The sequence below is a fragment of the Nuphar pumila genome, chromosome 5 (assembly GCF_984573655.1).
Source record: "Nuphar pumila chromosome 5, dmNupPumi1.hap1.1, whole genome shotgun sequence".
Classification (NCBI taxonomy): domain Eukaryota; kingdom Viridiplantae; phylum Streptophyta; class Magnoliopsida; order Nymphaeales; family Nymphaeaceae; genus Nuphar; species Nuphar pumila.
In genome coordinates, this window is record NC_143253.1 from 24882284 (window position 1) to 24894175 (window position 11892).

Consider the following 11892-nt stretch of genomic DNA (forward strand, 5'->3'; position numbering starts at 1 on the left):
AATATAGGTTTTGAGTGATCCCATCTTGCCTCAGCCAAACGTGGGTGATGTACCCTGCCCCCAGCGACTAATGGCCGAGTTAAATTTTTCCTGGCGAGTAATTTCTCGGGGAAAGTAAACTCCGATTTGGGGAGGCAACCGGCTTGTGTGTGTGTGTGTGTGTGGTGGTGGTGGTGGTGGTGGTGGGTGGGGGGAGGCATTATTTGTAATAATAATTGGAACAGTAGAAAACTTCGGTGAGAAAAAAAGTGACGTGTTGAAAAAGTAGGAAAAGTGAAAATTTAAGATGAATTACTTTGAATAAATAAATAACATACGCTGAAATAAAAAGGAGAGAGGGTGCTGGAGTGGAGGTGCCTCTCTCTCTCTCTTCAATCCAACAGGAAGGAAGGGCATCTAGAAATAGCAGCTAAGTTATGAAGTTATGTTTTAACCTGTTGCGCCTCCAACAACTCTCTTTCCATTAGCAAAAATCACCGCGTCTCTCTCTCTCTCTCAACTGCCTCTTAAAAATGGCCCTATCCATGGTTTTATGGTATTAGACTCTCTCTCTCTCTCTCTCTCTGTAAACTCTGTTTGGTCTTCTTCTTCCATTGTGAGTCAAAAGAATGAGTAAAGAGGAAGAGATGAAGTTCTTGAAGATCCAGGTACTTTTGTTTTGCTTCAAAAAGCCCAGATCTTGCAAATATTCGTCCTGTGTTTTCCTGTCTTCTCACTTTTTTGTTTGAACTATTCCATTTAATGAAATTCGACTGTTCTTATGCCAAATCCTGGTTCTTCTTTAATCTGCTATCTGAGTGCTCTCTGTTTTGTTTTTCTTTCAGACGTGTGTGCTCAAAGTGAACATTCATTGTGATGGATGTAAGCAGAAGGTCAAGAAGCTGCTGCAGAAAATAGATGGTGAATACCATTTCTCAAACTTAGAATTTTTTTTCTGTCATTCGAGTTCACCTTTTCTTGTTGTTTTAATCCGTCCGCTTGCTTGCTTATTAATCGTTGCTTCTGCAGTTATTTATTTTCTTCTTTTCTGTGGGGGTTAATTTTCAGGGGTATATACGACCACAATTGATGCGGAACAGGGGAAGGTGACGGTTTCAGGTAATGTAGATCCGGCAACTCTGATCAAGAAACTGGCAAAATCAGGAAAGCATGCCGAGTTGTGGGGTCAGAAGGGAAACCAATTCAACTCCCAATTTCAAAAGTTGCAACTTGATAACAGCAAGAACCAAAAGGATGGCAAATCTCAAAAGGGCGGCAATGATCAAAGAGGCAATCAGCAGCAGCAGCAGCAACAACTACTACAGCAGCAACACCAACAGCAGCTTCTGCAGCAACACCAGCAGCTGCTGCAGCAACAGCAGCTTCTCCAGCAGCAGCAGCAGATGGCTAAAGGCCTCAAGGACATGAAGTTCCTTCCTCATTTCAAAGACATGAAACTCCCATTCAAAGACCCCAAATCCGTCAAGTTCAACATGCCTGAGGAAGATGATTTCGGTGACGATGATGATGATGATTTCGACGCCTATGATGACGACGACGACGAATACGATGACTTCGATGAGGATGAGATTGAAATGTTCCACAAGATGCAGTCCCTGAAGCAAGCGAAACCGCAGAAGCCGGCGAATGGGGGTCAAGTCATGAAAGGCAACCAACATAGCGTGAATGAAAATGGTGGGAAAAAGGGTGGTGGTGGAGATTCCAATCCCCAAAACAAAGGTGGTCATGGTGACGCCAAAAATGGCGGTGGTGGTGCTGGAGGTAAGAAAGGTGGGAACAATGTTGGAAGCAATACAGATCAAGGGAGTGGTGGAAAAACTGGTAGTAAAAACGTTGGCTTTATTGATGTAAAAACTGGTGGTAAAAACGTTGGCTTTATTGATGTAAAAACTGGTGGTGGTGGTGATAGCAATGGCAAGAACAAGATGCCTAATGGTGCTAATGGTGGTGGCAAGCCCCCCAATAATGGTGGTGGCAACAACAATGGAGGCAAGAAGGGTGGGAAAAACGAAGGTGGTGCTCACCAAATGCACGGTTTTCACAACATAGAAGTTGGTACTAATGGTGGTCATGCTGCTGCTCGTGTTGTCGGTGGTGGTGGTGGTCAGATGGGCGGGTTTCCGGCTAGCCACGGCGTGCCGGCCGTGACGAACGGCGGCGGCTATTTCCAGGGAGCCACGCCGGAGTCTCTGGCCGGGAACCCCTACTACCAGCAGTACCTAGCCATGATGAACAACCGGCAGGTGGCCGCTGCAAACGAGCGGTACCATCAGATGGCCTACAGCCGGCCGCCGGCCCCCGCCTTCGCCTACCAGCCGCCGCCCTCCGAGTCGGCCGAGTACGCCACCCATTTCTTCAGTGACGAGAACGCCAACAGCTGCTGCGTCATGTGATAAACCGGTTCTTACAAGAGGTCCAACCTCTGGATCGAACCGGGTTGGTTCGTTGAGTTGGCGCGCTCAGTGCATGTTTGAAGCAGGCAGGAAAGTGGTCTTAATTTCCTTGTTATCTTTTTTCTTAGCTGGGGTTGGGTTGGAGTATATTTTTATTGTTATTACCAAGCGTATCATGTTAATATTTTTATATAAAAATAGATGGTGAATTACTCAAGTCACGTGTGATTGTGTTCTTTCTTGCTCTTCTCTTTTTTTTTTTTTTTTCCGGTGTAAGATGTTTAGGGTTCGTGTAGTGGAATAGAATGGTCTGTAGCTCATAGGATGCGAATGTGGTGGTGGTGGTGGTGGTGCATAAGAGTTTGTAATTTATATTTATGTTTGGCTTCAAGCCAAATTGAATCAATGGTGTCACGCGCAATCATTTTAGCTATTTATATATGGAAGTCTGCATTTGGTGCTCCTCCTCGCACTCTGCGAAGGTCAGAGACATGCAGACCTGTGGAGTAAATGCAGGAAGCCAATCGCATTCAAGTTTCAACTACTACATGCCTTTTCACAAGCAGCAAGGTGAACTATACGTTCGGCTGATCCATTAAAAAAAAAACATGATTTAGAATCACTTCCTAACGTGCTTGAGATCCAGAATCACGTGGTCTCATTGTGATTGTGATTTTGAATCTTAAGCAATTAGATTCGCTTTCTCACAGCATGACTTTTAACTTTTTAAGTTCGGCTGCTTATACAAATCAGATTCACTTTCTCATTTAAAAATGATCAGAATGATCCAACCGAACGTGACAGTGTTGTGCTCTGGTGAAATGACATATATATATATATATATATATATATATATATATATATATATATATATATATATATATATATATATAGAGAGAGAGAGAGAGAGAGAGAGAGAGAGAGAGAGAGAGAGAGAGAGTAATGGGCTTGTTCTGCCCCCGTGTTTTTAGGTATTTTTCTCTATAGGTTTTGATTAGTGGGAATGGAATTTTGGATCACCGGCAGTTTTTCCGGTGATCCAAAATCAATGGTTATAAAAGGCATCAATTTTTTTTCTCATAAAAATATATTATTTTGTCAAAAAACATGATCCAAGAGTTGATTCCCACTAAATCAAGCATGTTAAATACATCTTCACAGTTTAGATCTATGGGAAAACACTTCAAACTATGAAGCCTAATGGGGCAGAACCAAAAAAGAGGACCTAATATGTTCAGTTCTCATTTTTGATATATTATTGCATTCCTACTAGATGTTACCATATTGCTTGGGACCGGCAATTTTAAAAAATTTGACCTTATAGAGGTGTTCAGCCTCATTGATTTACTAGAAATTGACACTTGAATAATTTGATTTTGATGCATGAATATGTTTTTATAAGGTTAAAAAAATCAGCAATATACATTTTTCATAATTTTTTTGGGCTTCAAATACCATTTTTTTCCATCCAAAATGCATGATCCAAGTGTCATTTTCTAGTAAATCAAAACACATCTTTAAAGTCAGAATTTTTAAAAAAATATGGGAGAAATACTTAGTAGGGTAGGGTTGGTGCGTTTTCTACATGGTAGGTTTCTCTCTCTCTCTCTCTCTCTCTCTCTATATATATATATATATATATATATATATATATATATATATATATATATAAAGGTGATTGGTAGCTGCTATGCAAAATGAACATGCTAAATGAATTTTTCAGCTTCTTTGACGTGATCTATATACTTGATTTTATAGGGATCAACTCTGGAAGCGTTAGATTCTGACACATGGGTGGGTTTTTATAAACTTCAAAAAATTAACAATTCAAAATCTTAATAAATTCTCAAGGATCCAAATATCATTTTTTTATTTAAAACACATGATCTAGGTGTGGATTCCTCATAAATCGAACATGCACGATACATTTATGGGATCAAAACTGTAAAAAAATACTGAAAGAGTAGAAAACCCATTTAGCACATAACGTTTCACACCTTACATGTGAGCAACTACCAATCTCTCTCTCTCTCTCTCTCTCTCTCTCTCTCTCTCCGGTTCGGCCGCCGCCCATTGCAAAGGTTTCTCAGTCCTCGTCTTCGGCTTCCCCTGCCTCTTCTTTGGTGAAGAATATCTTCGTTCCAGCCCAACTTCTCGATGCACGTGTCTCCCAGTTGTCGTCTGCTTCGCGAGGGTCTGGTTTTTCTGGCGCTCTTTCTCAGGTCTCTATGGCGGCTTCTCCAGGTATGCTTGAATGTAGTGGAGAATCAAACCTTCATCATTCAACATCGTCGCTCGTGCTGTCTTGTATGGGCTTGCATGCCTATGCCCAGGCCTGCATTGATTTCAATAATACAACTCATACGGGTAATTTGTCTCCTTCTTGGGACCTGACACCTTTTTCATCCCTCTCCAGAACGTTGGTCATTCCGCATGGGGATGGCTACATGCAGTCTGTTTCTTTCAATGATTTCTCTTCTCGGGACCTGGCAATTTTTTATCCTCCTGAGCGGGGCTCTCAACCTGCTTGTTCTTGCACGCCTTCTCAAGTCTCGTTGGTGATGCCTTCAGGTTTGCTTGCCCGAGGTGGACTTGTGGTGCCTCTGCCTTCTCCTTTGCAGCTCGTGCTGCCAGATTTGGGCTCACAATCCCATGCCAAGGCCTGCTCTCATTTCTATTCTCCAAGTCAGTCGATCATTTCTTTACATCCTTGGGACCCAACATTTTCTTCGACCTTCTCCCTCTCCAGTTGCTGTTCGGTGGTGCAGGTGGATAGTCTTGCTCATGGTGGCCTTAGTTCAATCTCTTCCTTCATTCTCTTTCCATCCCAGAATTTTGATTATCCTGTTATTCATATTATGACGATTCACGCTATCTCCAACCAGACCAGAAACTGCATGGTGATTGGCTTCTCGGTTCCTCATCCTCGCCCTTTTTCCTCTCGTGCCCTGGAGGTTATCTCATATTCCCCGTGATCGATTTTTTCTCCTATCATCGGCCCCGATGACTGTCTGTCGGGGGGTGTGTCTACTCACTTGCCTTCCTCTCAGCTCCATCTGCACCTTAGTTCACACCTCTTGGGTATTGAGATCGGCGACGCTGCTGGATATCTCTCTCTACATCTCAGTTTCTAGCTCTATCGGCTGTCATAGATTCAACTATTTTTGGTCTCCATTCTGTTTTCGGGGATATCCTTTGTCCCCCCCCCCCCCCTTCTGTTTCATTCGATTCTTCGCAGAATGACTCTCTTATTGGGCATGTTCAGTGTTCTCCCATTGGTAACCATAGATGGAGGATGTTTGTCTTTTCAGATTCAGTTTCTCTTGGTTGGTCTCCTCATAGATCACCTAGGCTGCGGCAACCACGAGTCTTTTTAGATTTTATGCCATAAAACTTGTTTGTTAAAATATTATGAGCCTCAATTCTGCCTCCAAGCGCTTGGTTTTTGTGAGTTGGATTAGATAGGCTAATCTTGACCTGTTTGCCATTTGTGAAACTAAAATGGAGGACATCTCGCTTGCGTCGCTTCTTCCATTTAGTAAAGTGCAATTTTTTTCTTTAAGCCAGCAGTCAACCATGCCAGTGGTATTCTCCTCTTCAGTAAGAAGTCTTTAAATTTATCGCAACTGGACGTGGATCTCTACTCTTTGTCAGTTGCCTTCAGCTTACAGTCGGTTGGTCGGAGAGCAGTGGTGTTCGTGGTTTATGGACCCAACCTCCCTAACAGGAGGCCCGCATTTTGGGATGACCTTGATAGGCTGGTTACTTCTAATGATTAGTGCCACCTTATTATGAGTGATTTCAATTGTTTGCTTTTTTCTCATGATTCCAATTCTATCATCCTTCCTAATCTCTCTATTCGAGGCTTCCAAGAATTTGTTCACCAGCATCTCCTTTATCCTCTTTCTCTTACCAATGAGCGCTTCTCTTGGTTGAATAGGCGGTCGCGCTCGTGCTGTCAGGTTCTGGATAGGGTATTTGTCACTCCTTCTTTGTTGGACCTCATCCCTGACATTAAATGTGTCTTGCTTGCGCCCTCTATCTTTGACTATGGTCAGCTCATCACTCTTTAGGGGATGACTTCTCCTTCACCAGGCGCTTTGTTTTTGAGCAATTGTGGCTTTAGAAGTCAGATTTCAATTCAGTTATTTCGACCTCTTTATCTAAACCTTCTGCCGAGCATTGAGCTGCTCTTCGGCTTATCGACAAACTTTTGCGTCTTACTAAAGATATTAGGGCTTGGATCCATAATTGCAACGTTGTGAAATTTCAGCATTTAGATTCCTGGGAGCGTGAGCTTTCTAAATTGTACCAGTCTATGTCTTTCCCTTGACGCTTTTTCTGAACCTCAACTCTTGAGTTTTCAGGCCAGGTCCATTAAGCTATCTATGTTGTTGAATAACTTGAGAGTCAGGGCTGAAATCCGTTGGAAGCAGCAATCCAGGGTGAATTGGCTAAAAGCCGGTGATGACAACACTAAATTTTTTCACTCTTATGCATCCCATCGCCATCGAAGGAAAGCCATCCCTTCTATCTCCATTGAGGGTGTCTCTTTCTCTGATCAGCTTGTCAACCAAGTCGTCACATGCTATTTCAAGTCTATTTATGCCTCTTCAGTGGTTGCAGAGGAGAATATTGGGTCTATCATGCTACGAACGACCTCTCATGACCAAGCTTGTGCTTTACAAAAAAGATTTTTGGATGTTGAGATCCTTTGTGCTATTAAGGATCTGTATGGTTGGAAAGCACCTAGCTTTGATGGGTTTCATGTTGACTTTTTCAAGATTTTCTGGAATTCTATCAAACCGAACGTGGTCAGCCTCTTCGATGAGTTTTATCACAATTATAGGCCGCCCTACCCTTTTCATTTAGCCATTATTTTGCTTATTCCTAAAGACGTCGACGCTTCAGATATCTCTCAGTTCTGCCCGATTTCGATGACGAGTGCTCTTTACTGTATGATTGTCAAGGTTTTGGCAAACAAGCTAAAATTGATAGCTCAGTAGATCTTCTCGGACTCCCAGTTTGCCTTCATCCATAATAAGAGGGTACATCATTATTTTATCATGGCAACCAAGGTTGTGCACTCTTTGCATCTTTGCAGTCAGCCTTCTTTTGTTTTTAAATTAGATTTTCATAAGGCCTTTGACTCTGTTCAATGGCCCTTTTTATTTCAAATGTTATCGAACTTCGGGTTTGGTCATCGGTTCTCTGGTTGGGTTAGGGAACTAGTCTTGAATGCCCAGGCTATGTTGAATATCAACGACACTTTCGGGGAACTGTTCAAGCCGGATAGGGGTTATTGTCAAGGTTGCCCTCTTTCGCCTTTATTGTTCAATGCGGTCGCTGAGGGTCTTATTGTGCTGCTTAAACGAGCTGTTGCCTGCAGTTTCATTGATCCCTTACCGGTCCAAGACTTCCATGCTCATGCTCTTATTTATGCCGATGATATGATTATTTTTTATCGCGCTAGTGTTCAGCAGATGCTTAGATTTAAGCTTATTCCTTACTTTTGTTTATCTCTTTCCGGCCTTTCTCTTAATGCGCAAAAGTGTTCTCTTTCTGTGTTCCACGTCCAACCGTCTATGTTAGCTGTTGTGATGAAGATTTTTAATTATGTTATATCTGAGCTGCCTATGTTGTACTTGGGTTTGCCGTTACAAGTTAAGTGTCTTTCCTCTGTGACCTGGGCTTCGACGCTTCTTAAAGTTAGGTACAAATTACTCTCGTGATAAGCTTCTTATCTCTCGTATGCTGGTCGCCTAATTTTAGTGAAGCACGTTCTCTCAACCATTCTGGAATTCTTTATGTCCATGTTTCTGATGCCTGTGGGTATGGAGAAACAACTGACACGTCTGATGGCAGGATTCCTTTGGTCTGGGTAACATCTCAAGGGTAAGCGCCATCTGGTTGGCTGGCGTTCGGTGGTCTTGTCGCGTTCTATGGTCGGTTTAGGTGTTCTTGTGCCCAGACTCAGAAGTATTGCTCTGGTCTCTAAGCAATGCTGGCTTGCTCATCAATCAGATAATCCTTCCGGTTTTCCTCTCTAAGTATGAGCCTCCTTCTCTCCTTTCAGTTTTCCTCCGCTTGCTGTGTGGAGCGTTTTCCCATCTGCGTAAGTCATGGTTGTTGGCTTTAGCTTTCTTCAATGACAATTTTGATGATCCCGCCGATATTGATAACTGGGTGCATTGGGCTATTGCTCCTACCAATAAGTTCCTGACCAACAAAGTCTATAGATCGTTGCTTCTCCTGGGGGCAGCCTGGTTGCCTAAATCTGCACTCTGGGCGAAGGGCCCTTCACCCCGTTCTCGGTTCTTAGCTTGGTTAATCTTGCACGATAAGGTCCAAACTCACTCTACCTTAAAGAGGTGGGGCTTCCAGCTTTCGAGCTGGTGTGTGCTTTGTCTTGCTGCTAAGGAATCTTCGTTCCACCTCTTCTGGTCTTGCCCTACCTTTGTGGAGATCTTTCGTAGGACATGGAGGCACCCAGAGGTCCTGGTTATGAAGGAGTCCTTTGTGTTAGACCTCATCTTGGGTCTGGTCTGCCTTCAACGCAGTAAGCGATGGCGGTTAATCTGGAGGTCGTAGTTGTTTACCACTTAGTGGTTCGTGTACAATCACCAAAAAATAGATGCCATATCACATAAATAACTGCATCTTATGAGAAAGTAAGTCGACCTATGAGTCCTCTCTTGGATGGACTTCTTATCTTCTTGATGGTCTTTATTCTTTTGTCTCTTATCTTCTAAATCTTTCTCATTTGACCCACCTTCTGGATCTTTCTTGATGCTGGAATTTAGATCTGGATCGTATACTCTTAACAATACTACCCCTTATTAAAATGGCAAGCACTCTTATGAGTGTTTGAACCAAACACAACCACATCCCCTGATCTCATGGATGTGCCGATATTAACTTTCATACACACACATAGGGATGCACAACGGACCGAGCCGGTTTGAAGCTTGTTTATGCTTTAAATGAGCCAAGCTTGAACATGGTTCTAATGCTCAGACCACGAGCCGAGCTTGATCAGCCTACCGAGGTCGATAGACTTGATAAGGCTCATATATAAGTATATATATAATATATTTGCAAATCTATTTAATAAGTTATTGTTGATGTAATGGTTTGGCTATTGGGTTTTTATCAAAAAGCTCATAGTTTAAATCTCGTTTTCACTGTTTTATGTCGTTAATATAGAGTACTTTTAGTATGTATATATTATTTTCAGTGTCAATGATTAAAATGTATGCTTTGGCTTAGTGGTGAGTCATTTTGGAAAACTTGAGAGGTTTGGGTTTGAAACCCACCTTCAACAATATTTTTAAAAAAATGATTTTTTTTGGAATGCCTTAAAGCTTGGCTCGGAACCAAGCCAAGTTTGGACAAAGCCATTCAAGCTCGGCTCCGAGCATGGTTGCACCAAGCCGAATACGAACAACCCAGGCTTGGCTCAAACTGGGCTCGTGTGCATCCCTACACACACAAATGTTTCACTGCATCAACATTCAGGTCAATTCTAACACTAGAATTAGATAAGCCCCATTTGGGAACGATGATTCTCATGGCGTATAATGATGACCAAGGTATGGATTGTTGCAAGACAAAGCAAGAGAAACACGTGTTGATTGGCAGAGAAATAATAAAAGCCTTTCGTTGATGGAATGACCTTAAAACCTTTTATAGAGCCCATCCCAAGCCTAGATACAATTAAAGAAGTTTGAGATCCAAAACCACGTGATGAGTCCAAATTCATTTTGTTTGATCTTTCTAAACCCATCTTAAACTATCTTATCCTCATATCCGAAAACCTTATCATGAAACTAAACTTGAGTCCATTTGATCCAATCTCCAAAAACCTATCATATGCATTACCTTTTATCTAGATCCAAACTTCAGCCATACCCATCTCACCTAAACCAAACTTGAGCTTATTTTGTACGCATCAGTAGAGCGTAGGATGATAGAACAAGAGATTTAGGTTATCTCCTCATGGACTTCTTCAAGTTGGATCAAACTGAAACTAGATCTGTTTAATCTATTTGATTTATTTGATGATGCATCTGATGATGGTTGAATAACATTTCAGGTTTTCTCAACATATATATTGGAGCATATCATGTTTGGTCTACACAGTTTCTAGAGTAAAAAAAACTATTCAATTTCATATTGTGGGCAAAAAATTGAAAGATATTACCCCTAAAGTAGAACTAAATTGAAAGAAGCACAAACAAGATCTATAATTGAGAGAAAGCCTTCCCCAACCCCCAAAAGAATGTTGCAGTTTTTATTTAGATTTAGATAATTTTGTCATGTAATGGATCTATCTCTAATCCATTAATTAAGATTAGGGTTTTTCATATTCTCTATAAATACTTATTACAGTGATTCTCATAAATGTTTAATTGATTGACATTTCAATTATTTTTTTTAATTTTATAAATTTATTTATTGTTAAAATTTTATCCTTTTATAGTTCAATTTGCATAGAAGAGTAAGGTAACATAGATTTTGAGTCCTCCAGATCCAGGCTGCATCTCTCTCTCATCTATGCAACAACATTGAATAAAATCAAGGGTTTTCAAAACATAATCATCATTACCACTATCACGGCGACCAGTCCCATTAAATCTTTTTTTATTTTTCTTTTTTGAGGAAAAGACCTGTCCCATAAAATCAAACCATTCCGTTAGACAACTATGAGTGTCTTTATCTTGTAAAATTTAACTGTATACCATCAAGGCTTTAATGTCAGTTATTCAAGAAAGTTTGCATATGCTAATTGTTTGGTTATTTTATTCATGTTGAAATTGCACAAGCATAAGTAAAAAATAATATTCAGAGAGAGAGAGAGAGAGAGAGAGAGAGAGAATGCAAGACAAGCGTTCTGTCTACGTTTACCGTACGAAGTCGATACACGCGCAAGACATTTTCCCCAATTTGCGGGTTTCACTGACATGATCCCTTTGAAATGATGTCTCAATCTTTTCTTCTTTTTTTTTTTGGGAATTCGAAGCCAAAAAAACAAGCTGACTTGAAGCCGTGGAAATTAGCCGACTAAACATTGACCCTGTACAGCATTCAGCTGTCTTATTACTCTTGATCATATTTTTCTGCTTTACAAAAAATTAATTGTCAAAACACAACTCAGTATGCCGCGTTTGATTCGGAACAATCTGCCAGTAGCAGGGACAGTCATCCTTGTAACGTGCCCTTATGTCTTAAAATCGGACTCATTATATACAACTGACGGCATTGGTGGTGCTTAGAGGGGTGCACTGGGCCAGGCAGCCTGCGGGTGGGTCTGCCCAGCCCGCCATGAGCTGGGCCTGGGCCTGGGCCAGGCAGCCTGCGGGTGGGTCTGCCCAGCCCGCCATGAGCTGGGCCTGGGCCTGGGCCAGTAAATTTTGCTCTGGATCAGCTCCAACAGAGCCTATAGCTCGATCCGAATATATATTCAACCCGTCCCAGCCTGTTTAGGAACATGGGCCTA

General features: G+C 41.7%; 2 protein-coding genes across 2 annotated transcripts; both read left to right on the forward strand.

The window, feature by feature from the left end:
• The first annotated feature begins 608 nt into the window (after positions 1-608).
• LOC149837158 (uncharacterized) lies at positions 609-2610 on the forward strand. Its single transcript, XM_090007979.1, has 3 exons — positions 609-647; positions 825-900; positions 1048-2610. Exons 1-3 carry the CDS (start codon positions 609-611, stop codon positions 2391-2393), a joined length of 1461 nt encoding a protein of 486 aa, XP_089864105.1. The 3' UTR covers positions 2394-2610.
• Positions 2611-7642: 5032 nt separating this feature from the next.
• On the forward strand, positions 7643-8984 carry LOC149837159 (uncharacterized). The gene is made up of 3 exons (XM_090007980.1): positions 7643-8106; positions 8166-8274; positions 8418-8984. The coding sequence occupies exons 1-3, from the start codon at positions 7643-7645 to the stop codon at positions 8982-8984; spliced, it is 1140 nt and encodes a 379-aa protein (XP_089864106.1).
• The last annotated feature ends 2908 nt before the right edge of the window (positions 8985-11892 follow it).